Genomic DNA, 18,716 nt, shown 5'->3' on the forward strand with positions numbered 1-18,716 from the left:
GCCTTTTTGTTGTGCACAATGAAATGCCGAGTTAAGCGTTTCTGCACAAGCAAAACACATACTGTGGGCAACTGCCAGCGACCTGCTGCTGAGTATTGGGGGGGGAGCAGCATCAGAGCTGGAATTGCTCAGCAGGTTCAAAGGTGTCTGGCTTGGAGGGGGGGGTAGATGGGAGAGGGCTGTGGCCACCAGAACTCTTGTTTTGGGTGGCTAGTTGGTTGATAGGAAATACATAAGAAAACAGAAAAAATAGAGAACTCGAGCTTTCCTATGACTGATCCTTGCTCTGTCCTTCGCTGTTGATTCTTTGCTACTTTCAGCAAGAGCAGGTGGTCAGCCTGCAGGAGCTGTTTTACCTGCTGCTGGGAAAGGCTGCCCAGAGCGGGGGCTACAGCTGGTTCTGGCTACTACTGCAGAGAGTGGGGCTTTTGGGTTGGGGGGGGGGGGTTAGTTTTGTTTTAGAAGGGCCGGTGCTTCTGCAATTGCACTGGGTTTTTTTTTTTTTTTCCCAGTAAGGTACCAAGCAGTGGGCCTTCGGAGAAAAATAGAGCGGATATGGCTGCACCGAGTGCCTGTTCCTTGCTGGGCCAGCCCAGGTTCGACTTTCAGTTATGGCTGCGGTTTAGGAGCAGGACAGGTAGTAGATGGCTGACTGGTAAAGAATGGGGAGGGGGAAAGAAAAATAAACCACCAAAGTTTCTTTACAAGTTTTGAATTTCACATTATCACATAGTAACCATTTTGCTAAATACAAGCATATTTTCAGTCACATACAGACAGCTAAATACAGCATTATTTTCACATTTTGTTACAGTGCATAACAGAAAGCAAGGAAAGTATATAGTATGCTTTTATTCTGGAGGTTCTGAGCAGTTTCAATCTAACATGCAGATTGTTTTTAACATGTGGTAGAGACCACAGAAAGTTAGCTTTTTCTTTTTTTTTCTTTTTTTTCTTTTTTTTTTCCTAGAGTAAAAGAGCTCCTGACCTTTATCCTGTGAAAGGTATCACCTTCTGATGTCTCTAAATCCCTCTTGCACTAGAAGTCAAAGCATTAAAACCAGTTGTTAGAAAAGAATTCTTAGCATATCCTATAAGTTCTTCATCTTAGAAAAAACATTCCAAATTTTGTACAGATGAATCTACATTTCCTATATTTTAATAAGCTGTCTAGAAAATGCAAGGAATTAGAAAAAGATGTATATAATGATTTCTCTATCATTTAATATAACCATTTATTACCTCTAAGTATTTAAGACTTCGTACATTTTTCTTCTACGCTGTTCCTCTTCAGAATTATGACACTTGTATTTCTGAATTGAAGAGTTACTCTGAAGGCCTGAATGTAATTACTTATTTAGGCTTTCTGGAATTTCTCTCTGGGAGCAGTAAAGGGGACTGTCCAAAATCCATTACATAAAATATTTGGTTGTGTCATAACAAATGAGTCCCCCAACCGCTGGCCAGGTTCCTGCACAGAGAACTATAGAATTTTACTATTGCTAAAATGCTGTTTGTTTGAGCCAACTTCTAACTGCTGTTCCTGTAGCACTCCAGCTCTGCCTGCAGAGAGCTGCTCCCCTCAGCCAGGCAACCCAAGACACCTGGTGACCAGCTGGGCCCTGAAGGACCAAGCAGTTGCTTGGCAGACTCTCCAGTTTAAGGCTGAAGAAATGGCCCCTTTTGTACTTGCTTGTCTTTGCAAAAATATGACTAACAGACCTGCTCCGAGCAAACCGTGTACTCTCCACTGGTGGCACCCCCTGAGAGCCCATGGCAGCCAAGCTCCTGTGGCGCTCGCTGCATCAATCATCTTCTCCAGTTTTGCTTACCTAGAAAGAAATTTTTTAAAGGGATTGATTGAGTGATTTCAATCTTCAGGGCACTCAACTTGACCACAACTGACTCTGCCTGGCATTCACCGAGCTTTAGCACAAGGGGGTTTTTTTTCATAGATTTACAGCCTGGAGCACTGAGGGGTTAGCAGTGACAGGTTTACGGAAAGATGCTAGAACATTGCTGCCCCTCCCAGCAGGTGCAACACTGCTGGTCCCCTGCGGAGCCCAGGAACTGAGATTGCTCCCAGAACACTGAAAATAAAAATAATATTCTTTTTCAGGATTGTGGTCGTTGGGTTGGGTTTGTTGGGTTTGGTTTTAATGTGGAAACCACAGGGTGGTGTTTGGTTTGGTGGTGGGGTTTTTTTTGTTGGGGTGGGGTTTTTTTGTTTTGTTTGTTTGTTTGTTTTCCCTTCAGACAGATCTGTCCATGTTCTACAAACTGTGAGGATCGGTTCAAGGGGAGAAATAGGCTGAACTCAACAGCAAGCAAGACCCAGACTTTTATAGCTGGGACAGCTTAAAAAGCTGTAACAAATATTTTATTCTTCTCTACTTAGAGGCCTAAAATCAACCACTAGGTGCTTCCTGTGGTTTTTAACCTAATCCCTCCCTCCTGCCCATTAGCAGTTTGGTGAATAAAGCTTGCAAACTCGAGTTTTGTTTTTTTTTTTAAAAAGTCACTATAGTTTTGTTTGTTTGCTTTCAATAGGCTGAACTTCCCTAGTTTGCTGCAGGAGCACTGTTACCCTGCTGCACTTCAAAAGCTTAAGTTAAAACTCAGCAGAAGCAAAGCTTCTAAGTGGTGACTGGCATTCCCAGAAACCATCCACCTACATACAGCTTCTGTAGCACAGCTGCTATCCCATCGTGACCAACCTGAGATGGATCCTCTTTTGTCAAATTATAACATGGAAGAAAACAAATGTTACTCTTGAGCTTGTCTTGTGGCTTTCCTTCCCCCTGCTCAGACATATCTGTTGTGTGCTCCTCCTTCCCAGTGCTAGTTCTTGTCTTCCACAGATGCCAAGAAAGAAAATGACACTTTAACAGCAGCAAGCATTGATGGAAGCCATTGCTTTCCGTGCTATTTAACTTCTTTAAAAACAAGTCTCACCTTTTAGGATGTCTGATGCACCTGAGTTAAGCTTTTCAAGGTTGGTTTGTTGTTTGTTTGTTTGTTTTTATTTTGTTGGGTGGGTTTTTTCCCCCCTCCTTTCCATTCCTCCTTGTGACCTGGCTGATAAGACACCCCAAATGTCAGCACAGAAATGTTGGTGTGTCCCGCCTGGCTGCAACACCCCAGCCTTCAGATACGAGGACATGGTTCTCTCTCTTTATGCTCTTGAGCATTAATTCTATTGGAAAGCCCTGAACTCAGGGTACTTTCAAGGTACTCACCTAGGCAGTAAATGCGTAAAAATGCATTGAAGAATTACTACTGGAGCAGGAGCTGCCACTTAGAATCCCAGTTCAGCACAGCAAAAAAAAGCACTATTGGAGGGGGGAAATAATTTAAATTTTAATTACCAATCAAATAAATAACTACTGTTTTCCTCTTTAAATCCCACAGAATATTCTTTGCTATTGAACTAGGTTCAAGAACATAAAAAAGAAAATTCAGAAGTGTGCACACTATGTCAATAAACTCTTCCTGTGGAGCTGGCCTTATGAGGAAAGGGTACCTGTGCTGCCTTTACACCTCCCTGGTAATAAACAGCTGACGCAAATGAAGATGTCCTCTTCCTTCCTCTCTGTCTGCCCATTTGTCACACTGCTAAAGCAGCTATACTGTGGCATCAGTACCCAGCATGGAGCTACGGATTTACTTAAAAGAGGACATGTACGGTACCCTGGCACGTGCCCGCCCACTCAGCTCTCTGCTCGCTCCTGTCTCGTGCAGCCCCTCATTTCTGCTCCCTGTCTCCTTACAACATCTACATGCACCCTCACTCACTCTCCTTTAGGTTTGTAGCCCCCAGTTCTGAAAGGTTATTTGGAACAGAACATTTCTTTCCGGGCTCTGTTCTGGTGTCCAAAACAACGTGGGAGGCTGTTCACAACGGGAGTGTTGCTCTCCCTTCTGTCACACTGAGTTCACTTAGTAAAAGTATGTTTGGTTAGTAGAGTTCATCACCACTTGCCTCACTAGAAGAGCTCAGCACAAGCATCGCCTATCTGACTTCACCACTTCTTCTGAAGAGTGCACTACGTTTGGGACGAACCCGCTCTTTACCCCTTCCCATCCCTCCTGGATTGAAATTTCCCCCCTTTTAACAAGCTCATATATATCTCGAGTCAGATCAGTGAAGGCCTTCTCCACGTTAATGGCATCCCGAGCTGAGGTCTCAATGTACTTCATACCATACGCAGCAGCCAGTTTCTCAGCCTCGTGCCTGGTGACTTGCCGCTGTGTGTCAAGGTCACACTTGTGACCTACCAAAACAAAGACGATCTGGTACGGCTGGACGTGCACCTTGGTCTCTTCTAGCCACTCGTGGACATTCTGGAAGGACCTGCGGTTTGTAATGTCAAAGAGGAGGAGTCCACCAACCGAGTTCCTGTAGTAGGCTCTGGTGATGGACCTGCAAACGAACAAGCCACAACAAAAGTGTAAGTTACAGCTGTTTGGGAAGAAGGGCAGGGCAAGTCTCATGTGGGTTTTTGTTTGTTTGTTTGCTTGTTTCCTCTGTTTTTTTTTTTCTTAAGCCAAATGTAGCCCTTCTGAACATACGGCTTTGTTTAAGAAAGCAGCATTGCCACCACCCTGTCTACCCTGCAGAACGCAGGGCAGAGAAGGCCATTCAGGCAATGTCTTACTGCTTTTAATGTGCTCTGTAGAGCTTGTCATTCAAAAAGACAACTAATCTTGGCTTAAAGACTTCATCCTTGGGTAACTAACTGCCCCACCAATTTACTACAGCTCTGTTCAAAATCCTCACCACCATTTTTGGTCTCTATTTCCTTTCATGGATTTCTGTATGCCCTTTGCTGTTAGCCTCAAGAGTCCCACCCCCTGCCATTGAAGGTCTCTGAATACCTTGTCTAACCTGCTGGTTTAAAAGCACTCTAAGAAATTAAAGGATTTATCTGAAACCAAACACCCACTCCCTGACAGACATGTAAAAGGAGGCTACAGATGTGGAAGGCAGACCATGGGGTTGTAGCTCCTTTCCATACACCCAGGACTGTCCCTTGGCGCAGGGACATCCACCAACCCCTACACTTCCTCCCACTACACCACTGGTCAGAATGACGGCACGCACAGCTACAGCTAATGCACTAACTGGAGCAGCCGGTCTGACCTCCTGAGTAACAGCAAAATGATATGACAGCTTCCTAGGGGAATCTGCATTACTATTGGTCTTGCTCCTGCCAAATACTGACACCATTAAACAGTACCAAAAAGACCCCCGAGCGGAGAAACGGAGCGCGTCTTCCACGACTCTTCCGAGCAAGGGCAGACTTCAACGCAGCCAGATGAAATCTGCTAGCACAGGACTACGGAGCAAAGCCGAGACCACGAGGCTGAGCAGAGCTACAGTTCAATGACTACTACACATGGGAAAACCAAGCCACTGTAAAACTGTGGTGTTTCTGCAAAGTCATGGCTTCGTTCTAAATCCAGAAGCAATGATTGATTTCAGTCCCCGGAGGAATTCACACTCAGGCCTGAACTTTCCTTGCCCGGAAAAGGTAAGCACTGCTGCATTTTTACCTTGGGACAAGTCCCATTTTGGACATACAAGACTGTCGTTAGGAGTTATTTGGTCCTGTAGTGTGCATATCTAACAATACTGCCCCCAGAAAGGACGCACTGGAGTTTTCAAGGATTGCTTTATCAACAGACATGCAGTGATGGGTGAAAATCCACAGCTGGAACTGAAGAAAGCCAGAAGAGGGGCAAAAAAAGATAGTTGGATGCATTTGGATAATTTCTCCTCTCCCAGTTATCTGGCAACAGTATACCGGACAACAGTAGCTCTGCACATTTGGCACTGAGGGAATTAGATCTGCCTTTTGCTATCTAGCCATCTGCAAACAGATATTGGCGCTTTGAGTTCACCCCCACACTGTCACAGGCATTTCTGCTTCTCCCTTGCATTCGGTGCATCCGCCCTGGCTCCTCCTGCCAACATCAACGATGCCTCAGGTACTTCTGAAAGACATGACAGGATCTAAGCTGAACACCGCTTTGAGGTAAAACTAGGTGAAGGTCTCAGTGCCTTTTCTTAAAGCCTTTTCCACAGACTGTTTTCCTTACTGAGCTGTAGATGCAAACTATATTGCCTTCATGCCGCACATCCCTCCCCAATTCCCTTCCAAGACTCCTACCTTCCCTCCTCCCACCATGCTCATGCAGAGCAGCGTGCGGATTCGCATCTATTTTGGCCAAGTTTTAACATAAAGGTATTGCCTCTGTCTGGGAACTCTCCCCTGTTCTGTACCCATGGTGGGGGCTCTTGTACTTGGGCTCTGCGGCTGTTTGAGTCTTTCTCAAGGGAGAGCTGCTGGCTGGAAGGAAACAGCTCTTCTGTAGGTGGTGGTACGTGGTTCCAGGGAGTGAGGGCTGCACATGCGTTTGCTTTTGTTAGCATTACACAATATTGTGTTTCAGACAAGGAACTCACAGCATTTGAGCAACCAGAGATGGGCAAAACTTGCTGGATCCAGGAAGAATTGGACCCTGCTCTTTTACAGCACCAAAGTAGTAGTACAGCACCTCAATGCTCCCCCAAGCAGCACGTTTTGGGGCTTGATCTGGCAAAACAGAATGGCACGTGCTTAACTGTAATTTAAGCCTTGACTGCACGGAAATTGCTTCTAATTTATAGAGAGTGAAAGAGCTCACAACGGGGTTCCAGAAAAGCAGAAATGCAGCACAGCTGCAGACCAGCAAATGCCAACAAGGTGTCTGCAAAATAACTACAGCGGTTTCTTCCTTGTGGGGCAGCCGTTAAACTACGCAAAGCAGACTGGAAATGCTCAAACCAGAGAAGTCTGTCAAAAAGCGGAGCTCATTCTTACCAATTTCCTTCTTAAGAAATTCCCTGTGCTATGACAAAAAACTTTACAGGTTCTGGAGAGCACCTGCACCATTGTGCTGCTTTGTGCCCACAAGTCTCAGAGGCTTCAGCTTGTTCCAGTAATAGCTACATCGTGCCTTTTGCCAAGAAAAATGCCTTGCAGGAGGAGCCCAAGAGCTGCTGTCTTTATGGGGCACAATTTGTCACAGGGCTAACGGTGATTTGAAAGGGATAAACACAAACCAGATTTTTTTTCCTGATTTTTTTTCATACTTCACCATAAAGGCACCTGGGTTTGCTCACGTCCCTCTAGCTTTTCACATCAGGAATGTAAGTCTGTGCTTCAGCAAGAGCATTTCAAAGTTGCACAATGTGTTTTTTTATGTTGCTCACTGTTCCTGCCCCTTACACTCTTCCTGCCTTTGAATGCTGCTGCCCATCGCAGCAGCGCTGCCTGCCCTTGCGCTGAAGGTCGCCTGCTCATCATGCTTACAACCCGAGCGTGGGGCTGGGTCAACCACCAGCACCGAGGGTAAGCAGCCTCCAGGGCCCCAAACTTCCTAATGTGTAAAAGAAAGGAAATTGAAGCCATCCAACAGCTTTTGCTCTTCACAGCAAAGGCAGAAGCAGGGGATGGCACTCAGGCGTGTCTTCTACAGAGCTCAGCCAGAGATCCAAAGCTGGAAGCTGATGCAACTGCAAGCTAAAGCACCTCCTCTCTCAGCAGAATAAAGTACCGGCTCCTTGCCCCGAAAGGCTGCAAGGGAGCAGAAGAAAAACCTGTCAGTGGATAAGGACTGACTACTGCACATCCTGGGCCAGGTGCCAGCGCCACAGATGCGAAGGAAGGCGGTGAGAGGGGTGAGGGTAGGTGACATTTCATCTATTGAATGAAACCAAAACATTCCTCAGGCAAGTCATTACAGCACAGAAGTAGAAGCTATGTGAAGCTGCGCAGAGACGTGGAGCAAGGAAAGTGCTCCCAGAGGGAGCAGGATGAAAGAGTGGATGAGGGTTGAAGATGCACGAAAAACATAAGTAAACAGGAGGCAGGAAGCTGAGGGTACACTTGCATCCCTTCCAAATGAGCGCTGTCTGAGCAGCATATGTCCCATGACACCATCAGACCCCTGTTTAGCCAGGGCTGAGCCTGCTCCAACCGTGACTGCTGTTTTTACCAAACAGTTCTGTGGCAAACTCTTGGCACTGTCCCAACATGCCACCTTTATTTTTCCTCATCCAGTCTTCGTTACTATTGCTTAACCTCTCAGATTGTTTGTGCCCGTGCAGCGCTCAGCAGAAAGCACCTGCCATCCCTGCGCGGCCACAACCAAGAGTTTGTCCCAGCCTTTCTCTGTCCTACGGACTGCTGATCTCCGCTGTCGCTGCAGAGATCTAACCCACATATTCCATCGCATTTAGCGAACCTAAACGCAATTGCGTTCGGCTATGAAACACCCTGGTTACTGCCTCTTTGCACCAACGGGGAGCAGGCGCTTTCTCTGCCGAGCTGCATCCTCCGATGCACAACTCCTCGCTCACGGCTGGTAAACATCCCCAAACCCCAGCGCTGCCTTCGGGCTCCGGCCCCCTCCCCAGCGGCACATCTCACACCTCCTACACATCCTACACCTCCTACGCATCCTACGCATCCTACACATCCCACACGCGGCCATTTGGGGGTGGGCACAAATCCCGGGTACACAAAGCCGTACGCTTGCCCGGTGCGTTTGGGGGCAGCGCTGTAAAAAAAAAAAAAAAGAAAAGAAAAAGAAAAGAAAGAAAGAAAGAAAGAAAAGCGCAAAGGGTGCAGTTTCACTGTTCTTTGTCTCATCCGCCAAACGCCTCGCTCCGCCGTGCGGGTCCCCCGCGCAAGCCGCAGCCCGGCACACGCCGGCCCCAGCCCCGCCGCTCCCGGCCCCCGCCGGTCTCACCGGAACCGCTCCTGCCCGGCCGTGTCCCAGATCTGCAGCTTGATCCTCTTGCCCGGCTCGATCTCCACCAGCCTGGAGAAGAAATCCACGCCCACCGTGGGGTCGGAGATCTGGGCGAAGCGCCCCTCGGTGAAGCGGCGGATGAGGCAGGACTTGCCCACGGTGGAGTCGCCGATGACGATCAGGCGGAACTGGTAGAGCCAGATGGCCTCCATGCTGCCGCCGCCCGCCTCAGCGCCCGCCCGCCGCCGCGCCGCCCATACCCGGCCCGCGGGCCCGGGGGCGGCCTGCGCCGCCGCTCCGCTCGCCCGCAGGGGGCGCGCCGGCCGGGAGGCGCCGCGCCGCTAGGCCGGGACCGCGGCGCCCCGGGGACCGGCGGAGGCCCGGGCCTGGCCCCCGCCGCCGGGGCGCGGGCGGACCGGCCCCGCTGTCTGCGCCGCGGCCGCGCCGCTCAGGCGGGCCCCATGGCGGCCGGCGCAGGCCCCTCGCCCGGCACCCCGCTGCCCCGTCACCGCCGGCGCATCCCGCCGAGCCCCGGCCCCGCCGCTGAAGTGCTGCGCGGACTGCGGGGCCGGGCGGGCGCCGGCCGCCGCCTCAGCCCTGTCGGCGCGGGGCCCGGCCGAGGGTCGCTCCCCCGCTGCCGCGGTGCCCGCTCTCCCCGCAGCGCCGCGGCGGCCGTTCCCTGCGGCTGCAGCGCCCCCGCCCCCCGCCGGTGCCGGAGTCGGAGCCGGTGCTGGAGCCGGTACCGGTGCCGGGTTGCGGGATGGAGGCACGGCCGAGCGCGGGGCGCGCCGTGATGCAATGGCGGCCGCGCTCTACCGCACTGCCGGGAGGAGCCGCCACCCCCGAAACGCGGCCGCTGCGGGAGCCGTGCGGGGGCGGGGCGGGGCGGGACCGTGCGGGGCGGCGGGGGTGGCCGGGGGGAGCCCGGGGCTGAGGGGGACACGGGGCTGAGGGGAGCCCGGGGCTGAGGGGGACACAGGACTGAGCGGGGTCCCGGAGCTGAGGGGAGCCCGGGGCTGAGGGGAACATGGGGCTGAGGGGCACACAGGACTGAGGGGAGCCCCACCGAGCGCAGGCCCAAGGGGGAGCTGGGGGGGCCAGGCAGACCCCCAAGCTAAGGGGGGCACAGGCCAAGGCTAACCTTTCTCAGCTCTGCCCCAGGATGAAGGGGATCGAGCAGGGCATGCGACACCTTTCCGTGTTTTAAACCCGAGTGTCGTTTCTGGAGAGATTCAAGCTCCTCACCGCTGCATCAGGGGCTGCATTCCCACTGAAACCTAACGGGGGGAGCCCCGGTGCTCCTGCACTTCTGAGAAGGGTGCTGGCCTCTGGCTGGGAGTCCCAGCTCCGCTCATCCACACCAGCCTGCCCGGAGGGTCCCTGCACCGCTGCCCCGGGTCACCTGCACCGTGCAGCACTGTGTCTGGAAAGGGACAATGTGACAGTACAGTGTCTACTGACAGATGCATACAACCCAGCATATCCCCCCACACACGTGTGTGTGTATATATATATATATGATGTGTGTATAGTCTCAAAAATGAATCCTTACAGACATTACATACCCAGCAACTTAAATACCACAAATCTCACCTAACCCATTTTCCCTCGCTTCACTCAAGTGGGTTCTTGGCACCACAGGGTGAAGCACAGTGCTCAGGAACCCGAGCGGCAGCAAACACATTGATACCTCGGATTCTAAGTCCCAAATGGGTCAGCACCACCATAGCAGCACCCGGCTGCACTCACGTGGCTCTGGGATACGGCTCAGCTCCAGCGTCTGCTTGTTCAGCACTTGCCAGAGCAGAGTTTTGATCTCTGGAACGGAAAATGAGCATGTATATTATTAAAAACAGTGATTAAAATGTGTGTATCAAGTCAATCCTATTAAAAAAAAAAGAGGACTCTCGACTTTTTTTTTTTTTAAATTTATGAAAGCGTTGGTGTTGTTTTGTTTTAAATAAGGCTGGTTTCATTAAGCGCTCCTCCTGCATGACCACTATTGAAATAAAAAGTCACAGTGGCTATTATATTCAGTAGATCCTCAAAAACAGGGCATTTATATAGTCATGAGAGAGTTAGCCAGATGCAAATTGGACTAGGACATTAGAGAGACCATTTCAAGTCTTGAGGAATGAATGGCAAGGAATTTTTTCAATATCCTTTGAGATATATTTATTAAAAAAATAACAACCCCAAAAGATCCTATTTTAACATACCTCAGGACAGGAAAGAAAACTGATGAAGCAATCTGCACAGCAACAGAAGCGGTGCAACAGAAAAATATTAAACCTATAAATCTGAGTTAGCAGTACATTAACCAGTGACTCATTGCCAGCGATGCTTTGTGGGGATCTGTTGCACTTTACCGTATGATTTTCGAGTACTCGATGCCCATTAGTTCAAGCCCGCAACAAATTGTGGTTTCTCTTAACTGGTTTTCTCTCCTGGCCATGACCCATTCCCTTTCTTCCACAGGTTCGACTGCACTCAAGCATGCACAAGGTGCTCGGTAACACACTCTGCAAGTCAACCATCAGTGGCACGTCCAGGAGGAATCTCAAGGTGCTGGTGGATGTTGCATGGCAGTAGCGTGAGCTATGACAGGGAGCAGCCGGGGAACCCTGACTTGCAGGGCTGCGAGGAGCCAAGGAGAGCACCAAGGTGCTCCACAGATGCTGTCGTAGCTAGAGGAATTCCTGGAGCATCAGGGACCTGTTTTCCCTGGCAAATAAACCCACAGGATCCCGTGATGCAGATATTATTATTTTCATCTTCTCTGAACACATGCATATAGATGAACACATGCTGCGTGACTAGGCAGCCACGATATTAATTAGCAGCAACCGAGAAGGTAGGAGAAAATGAGATCCTGGGAGAGCCTTTGTTCTGGTACTGTTTTAGAAAATGGAAAATCTGGTGTCTGAAACAGAGAGAGAGACTAACCCAGATTTGATGCAAAAGCAGGTTTGTTGGCTGGGGACAGGACAGTGGGTGCTGGTGAGAAGCCGCAGGAGCATGCACACTGATGGCAGTGCTCGGAGCAGCCTCTGCGGGCTGTCGGCAGCCGCGGACTATGGGCAAACCTTCAGCGCTCCTTTCCATGGGACCTGGGACGATTCCAGAGGAGCCCCTTTCTCCTCACAACTGCTAGTGCTGGAAGAGCTGCCTGAACCAACCTCAGCACAGATGAGGGCACGGCTGACCTCATGCTGGCACACAGGGGTCGAGCTCTGTCATCTGCTGGCAGCACCCGTGGGACTCCACAAGCAGGGTCCTACCCAGCTGCCGGCGCTGCCTGAAGAGGCCAAGGGCAGCTGCCGTGCAGGCAGCACCACCATACAGTCCCGCACTGCGTACAGCCAAACATGGGTTAAAGCCCTTCCTGAGGGCCACCTATGCACACTTCTGTGCACGGCTCCGGCACAAGGTGAAAAACATCCACGCATCAGCCACTGGAGTGGGTATTTCTTGTTTAGTAAACCTGTTTTAAGGCAGGAAAGCCAGGACAGAAGAGGACGAGGGCTGGAGAACGACTGCCTCATTACCCTGCGCTGCTCTGTCCCAGAGCGATTATATTAACTTCCTTTTAGTGTTAGATGGTGAAGCCCTCAGTAGATACGTAGGAGGGGTTTTTGGGAGCCCAGTTCCAACCATTTCAGGCTGGTGGGTGGTGACTGCCACGTGTGCTCCAAAAGGCAGGAACTGCTGCTATGCAGCCCGTGTTAGGAGCCTGGTGCCAGCCGTAGCAGTCCCCATGGCTGGGGCGGGATGGTTTCAAGGCAGGCAGCTCCTTTGGGGCAGGAGGTCTGTGCCGTGAGGCCCAGGCTCGCTGTGGCTGGGCCACAAACAGCGAAGGTACTGAGCCATGGTCAGGGATGGCTAGGAGTCAGACATACCCCCCTGGACATCAGCACTGCGATTCACAGAGGTCCTTCCCTCCAAATAGTTTGCCATTCAGTTGTAGTTCTGTTTTTCTAGAAAAAACAGCCAGTGTCCACTGCACCCTGTAGCTGGCAGCTGGAGGCAGAAGCCATCTCCGAGCCCGTGGCAGCACTACGAGGAGGAGAGTGCATCAGCACTGCACGCACCATGCAATTTTAATGCCCTTTCGGTTTCCAGGGATACAAAAAACAATCAATCAGACACAATCCCTGGCGGGGCTGGCTGCACGGGAGCTGCGCGAGATGGCCCGTGCCTGTGCCCCAGGTGTGGCAATCCCAACACACTGGTGAACCAGAGCACCTGAACCCACAAGCTGACGTCCCCAGCCCTCGCAGGTTTTATATCCCAGCCCCACACGCGATGGAGCTGCTCATCACTGCAGAGATAAACCGCACCCAAGTGGAGCCCTGCAAGTGTACGCTACCAAACTGGCCAGAGACCAGTTTCTTACTGAAAACAGTTATGGGCCACACACCAGGGTGATGGGAGTGCTGAGAATGGGGCTGGCTAACTGCATGCAGCAAACAATTTATTAGCTAGTTCCAAAAAACATCCCTGTTAAATTAGGCCTGTCCAGGAGATGTGACATGGAGACAGATTACACCGTTGACAAGGATGTGATTGCACCCGTGACCTGCTAGCTGATGCGTGCCACTGTAAAACCCAGGAGAGAGGGAAGGTACTAAGCAAATTAATGTTTATTATTTATATGATGCCCACAGTTAGTCAGGGTGGTGCAGACAAGCATAAAGCCAAGGGCACCACACGGTGCTCAGGAACTGACAGCCCAGCTGACAGCAGGCACTAGGAGCGTAATTTAGGACTTTGTGAGGAGATGACAGCCTTGGAGCCTTCAACAGCAGTAGCAGCAGGGAAGCGCAGGCAAGGCTGAATGCCAGGAGGCACATGGTGAAGCTTCTGTCCCACCTTGGCTTTTGGCTGGACTCAGGTGTCTTTTGTAGTGGTGGATTTCTGTGGCAGACTGGCAGCCTCTGTCCCCAGGTCTAGCTTCCCTCCCCAAACGCCAACCTGTCAGCAAAATGCTTCTAGTGAGCAACTGAGTACTGCACACAAAGGCAGCTCCAAGCATCCTGGTTGGGGTTCCAGGGGTGGCATCCTGCAGAGGTACCACCAGTCCCCCAGTGTCACACTGGATCAAATCAAAAGCAGTAGGGCAGATACAGGCTTGATAAATTACCTAAATGTCTCTCCTACACTAGGTGTTCAGGCTCCTTCTGTAGCCAACAGAGGCAGGCAGGAACATCTTGAGAGCTATTTATCCCACTCAGCTTGATGGGTTGAATCGTTCTCCACCACCACTGCTCTCTCCCTTGGCCGTAGAGGAACAAGGGGCCCAGCACAGCGCAGCTGCCTGACCTCAGACAGCTTGAATTGCCCCATCCCCTGAGCAGGAGGCTCTGCCTCCTCCCAAGGAGCTTAACAACGCCACAGAGACGGGGCCACAAAGCCAGCCAGGATCTGTGCCGATGGGAGAATGTGGGAGAGACACAAATGCAGAGGAATTTCAGAAATTACCAGAGAAGCCTCTTGAGTCAATAGCAGTGCTCCAGGGCAGTGTGAGTATTTGCTTTGCAACCTGAATGGACAGGGAAGTGTGATCCGCATGGGCGGACATGCACAGAGGATAAGCTTGTTCCTGCATCCCTGCAAGTGGCAGAGCCACCCTTGGGTGCCACACAGCACCCACATGATGTAGCCTCCAGCCCCAATGGTTTGCGCATGTGAGCAAGTCAGCTGGGTTTTTGAAGAGACGTAAAACATTTGTGAAACGTTTCCGTGTGAAAATAAATTAAATGTCAGCTCATTACCATGGGATAGCTTGCTCCAGATGCAGGTCCCGGTGTCTTACTTCAGATTATGATCACATTAAAATGGTCATGGGATGGCTGGTCAAAAAAGGGGGGCTCCCATCAAGAGATCATTATATCTGCCTGAGTCTGCCTGAATCCAAGAACAGATCCTCCTCTGGGAATATTATGTCCTTGTAGCTGTTCAAGTCTTCCCAGGAAGGGAACAGGATCTGCTTAGAGCAAATAGAAGCCATTACAATCAGGATAAATTAGTAATGGTGAGTGGGAGAGAGAGGAGGAGAGGAAAAGAGGTTATTGTGATTTTTCTTCCTACAGAGCGGGTGTCTGAGCTACTTACATTGCCAGAAAACAGCTCCCTGGCTTCCCCCCTGAGCCCAAAGCTCAGACTGCTGGCTTACAGCTCAAGAGCTACTTTGGATTGTTAATAACTAGCAGGATGGCATTACGGGTTGTTAGATGCATGAAATCTGATTTCTGTTCCTACTGGTAGCATCTCACATTTAGCAGCAGCACAGGTAGGTCTGCAGAGTGAGAAAAGGCAAAACGTACTTGCATTTGCTCTGTTCAACGCCGCTAAACACATGCCTTTTTATCAGAAGCTGCAACGCCTGTGGAGGACTAATTGTGGGGGTCATTAAAGTGCTGCAGGGGGTAGGACTGTGGCTCTGTGCATTGTGTATTTTCCATTTTGTAAAATACAGGATGCCAAGTAATTTGCTAAACCGTCACTGCAGTCCTGGGAAAAAAAGGAAACCGGACGAGCAGAACTGCCTTCATGCTCAGGACTCCTTCCTTTCCTCCTAAAACGATCTATTAAAGCAGGGCTGGTTTAGCTAGTTCAGGACTACAACAGAGGCTGGATTGCCACAGCCCAGAGACCAGCGCAGCCATAATATGATTTTACAGCATTTTGAAAAGCAAGTATCGGCCTGCCTAAGTGAGCACCTATTTCAGGTCACTTGCAGGGAAATGACTGTACCACCACCGGCCCCTCTCCAGCAGGAATGCTAACTGGAGCCCTCTGCTGTGAACCTGGTGTGACCAGCAAACCTGGCAAGCTCAGACCCTGCTCCTGTTTGTGTTTTCCCACTCCTCCTAGGATGCCGCTGCCTGCCAACATCTTCACCCAACTTCATTCAGATTTTACTGTCTGACGTGAGGCATTTCAGCTGAGTGAATGGGAAATTAATGCAAAGCCAAAAGGAGATTGGTCTAGGGCTGCTGAACTCCTGTAGGACCCCTGGAGGAGACATTTCCAGCTTTCCACCATGCCCATCCCTCTCAGAAGAGAGAGAGAGGTCATACAAGCCATTAATAGTAATTTCTCCATGGGCCTCCTGGAGGCCGATGCTCAGTTTTTGTGCTGCTGTGAGCTGACTCAGCACCCTCCAACCAACCAAGGTGTTCAGAAGGATGGGAGAAGCTGGCAAACACCCCAAAAGTGGGAACGGCCACCCCAGAGTTGCCTGCTCTTGCTCAAACCTCATTGCGACAAATGAGCCATCTCCTGCTCGCGACAGGCCAGGAGCTGGTTCTGCAAAACACCAAAACATGCTCAGAGTCCTCCCGTAGCCCCACGAACTTCATCCTGACCCTCACTGGGAGGGCTGCTCCTCCTGGCACAGCCACCAGTACAAGGAGCCTCCCAAAAAGTGCAGCTCCTGGGGAAAAAAAGTGGCTGCTCCTGGCCGACCCCATGGGAAGGGATTTCTATTTCAGGAGCTTTCCACAGGTCAGTGGGATTTTGTGCAGTAACGATGCTGCTGAGAGCAGCAGAGCTCCAGTAACACATACCTTACAGCGTCTTTGCAAACACGCCTTTGCGTGGTGCTTTACAGTGAGCTTCCCGATGTCTTCCAACAACCTTTGCGACAGCACTCAGAGGGACATCTCCTCCTGGGCATCCGTTTTAACAGTAACAGCAGACGACCAGGACACCTGAGGGGTGGAAAGTAGGCAGGTGGAAAAGAAAAAGGATTAAGCCATGAAAGATTAAAGTACAAACCAGCCAAATAAACATCCAAACCCGGTGCTGAATATGCTCACTTTTAGTTATCAAGAACTGAAGTGTGTTTATTTATTCAGTTTTTGATACACTGGTCTATTCGATACATTTCTTGACTTAAATTAACAAGTCTGCAAAAATACAGCATTTCTTATTACAGTCGATCACGTTATTACATGGGTTTATTTAGCCAGCGTAATTTTCTCCCCGAATCTCCACAGTACTTCAATTTTTTTTTCCTGTCTCAGTGAAGGATAAAGCTGAGCAAATATTTAGTAATGGATAATTAATTCAACCACTTGTTTTCCATCTCCTCTGAGACACTCATTCACTGAATGTTGTTCAAGACTCAACCTTTCCTTCTCTTCTTTAGTTAGCTTCTAAATAATTTTCAATAGTTTCTGATGCCTGCAATATAAACAGTTTTGAATGGACATAGGCCACAGATTCTATTTGCCTGATGGGGCAGAAATACTTTCTAGGCTCTTGCTTTCTTTCCCTTTTTTCCCCCCTTGCCATTTCTTAGGTCTGCTCAGTCCCTGGGGTCACTCCTGTACCCGGCAAGAGCTCGGTGACGGCAGCCAGCTCCCGCTGCGTCACTGGCACCTGCATGCTCCTACTCAGGGACATGAGACACATAAAACACATTTACTATACACGTGATGCCTTACCTCCTTAGGGAACTTTGCTTAACCTATTCTACAATGAACTAGCAAATACAGTCAGAAAACTTTCCACCCGTTTTTTTCTTTTTTTTCTTGCCAGTTACTCCCCAACTCACGTCATCATCGTCACATGCCTACGGGCCCAAGTCTCTTTTACGTGTAGCATTCACAGACAATGAATGTCGACACCGTAAGCCACATGCAAACAGGCCGTTGATCGTATACCCACAAGCTCCTCCACTCCTCCATACAACACTGGCAATAAAAGTGTTTTTTTTCTGATAAAATGCTTTCTGCGCAGGAATGAAACAGATAGGGCATGGCAAATTTTACTACCTCAGATACAGCTGTGTTACAAACGTGCGTGTGGTTTGGCAGTGCAATATTTTACTCTGATAAACTATTAAATGCTGAAGAAAGCTTCTTAAGTTAATCAGGACTTAATATAAATAAACAACTCGCCAAAAGATTAACAAAAACCCTCAATGGAATATGAATGCAAAAATAGGCTGTTCACAAAGTCCTGGCCCAAGTTCATAAAAGTAACTGCGCTGGGATGAAACTGGCCCACTGACCCCCTTTTCCTCCTCTTATTGGCACCATGAAAAAGATGTTAATTTTCTGTAGCACCCACATTTCCAGCTCCATTGACGCAAACAGCAGTTTTGGCAACATCGTCACAACCGCGTGTGCTAATACGGCACGTGAGGAGGAGGAGGAAGCGGAGGAGGCGGCAGGATGATGCCATTTTTGCGACGGAGAGAAGTCAGTTGAACCCTCCAGGGAGAGACCCAGACCTGCCTGAGCTGAAGGCCGCGGCGTTACCAACGGCGTTGGCAGGCACAGCAGAAATTCCCGCCCCCGGGAGCACCCTGCGGGATAAGGATGCGCTCGGGGTGAGAGCAGCAGTCCTGTGGGTAACTTCACTGCAACAAGCCATCGCTCCGATGAGCAGGGCTCCTCGTAGTAGGTAAGTTATATGTATGCATAAATATTCACATGTTCAGCACCTAAACAGGTAAAGATAATAATTTAAAAAGTCTCATCTTAGGCCCAATATTGCCATTTTATCCCACAAATGGCCAACCTTGGTGAACAACGCATGCCAGGCTGGAGCCCATACAAAGTCTCTTTGAGCTAACACGCTCTATATATATGTCAGGTCCTTCGTTAGACAGCCATTATTTAATTCTGCTGCTCTACAGGCTCTCTCTTAGTACTTTCAGTACTATGACTGGTACATTTCCAAGTATTATCTTTTTCCAATTGCAAACCCATCTTCTTTATTTTTTCCTCACAAAAGCTTCTGATTATGTCCAAAATGTCTTAATTTCATGAAAAACTCTTGTTATTTTCAGTGTACATTTTTCCATTCATTTATTTACAATCATCTTTTCTAAGCTGAAAATTTAGGCTGAGCTTGAGTTAAATAAAATCAGTATGTTAAAGAAGAATATCAAAATATTC

At 49.7% G+C, this 18,716-nt stretch overlaps 2 protein-coding genes across 2 annotated transcripts in view; both read right to left on the reverse strand.

Annotated features, from left to right (window-relative positions):
- Nucleotides 1-700: 700 nt before the first annotated feature.
- Nucleotides 701-9,666, reverse strand: RAB39B (RAB39B, member RAS oncogene family). Its single transcript, XM_054839608.1, has 2 exons — nt 8,800-9,666; nt 701-4,423 (listed from the first exon to the last, which is right to left on the reverse strand). Exons 1-2 carry the CDS (start codon nt 9,012-9,014, stop codon nt 3,997-3,999), a joined length of 642 nt encoding a protein of 213 aa, XP_054695583.1. The 5' UTR covers nt 9,015-9,666; the 3' UTR covers nt 701-3,996.
- Nucleotides 9,667-10,958: 1,292 nt separating this feature from the next.
- The window catches only part of LOC129211826 (synaptotagmin-like protein 1), an 85,288-nt gene continuing 77,530 nt past the window's right edge, over nt 10,959-18,716 (reverse strand). Inside the window, exons 18-19 of the transcript XR_008578986.1 lie at nt 16,374-16,517; nt 10,959-14,788 (exon numbers count right to left, since the gene is read on the reverse strand). The gene's annotated coding sequence lies outside the window, so the exon portion shown is untranslated. The remainder of the gene's footprint in view (nt 14,789-16,373; nt 16,518-18,716) is intronic.

The sequence above is a fragment of the Grus americana genome, chromosome 12, assembly GCF_028858705.1.
Source record: "Grus americana isolate bGruAme1 chromosome 12, bGruAme1.mat, whole genome shotgun sequence".
In the NCBI taxonomy this organism is placed as follows: Eukaryota; Metazoa; Chordata; class Aves; order Gruiformes; family Gruidae; genus Grus; species Grus americana.

Bases quoted from the DNA above. Each gene is read 5' to 3' on its own strand.
- RAB39B (XM_054839608.1), bottom strand. From the start codon at position 9,014: ATGGAGGCCATCTGGCTCTACCAGTTCCGCCTGATCGTCATCGGCGAC. The intron at 4,424-8,799 runs GTGAGACCGGCG...GTTCGTTTGCAG, and splicing joins GCCGGGCAGGAGCGGTTCCG to GTCCATCACCAGAGCCTACT.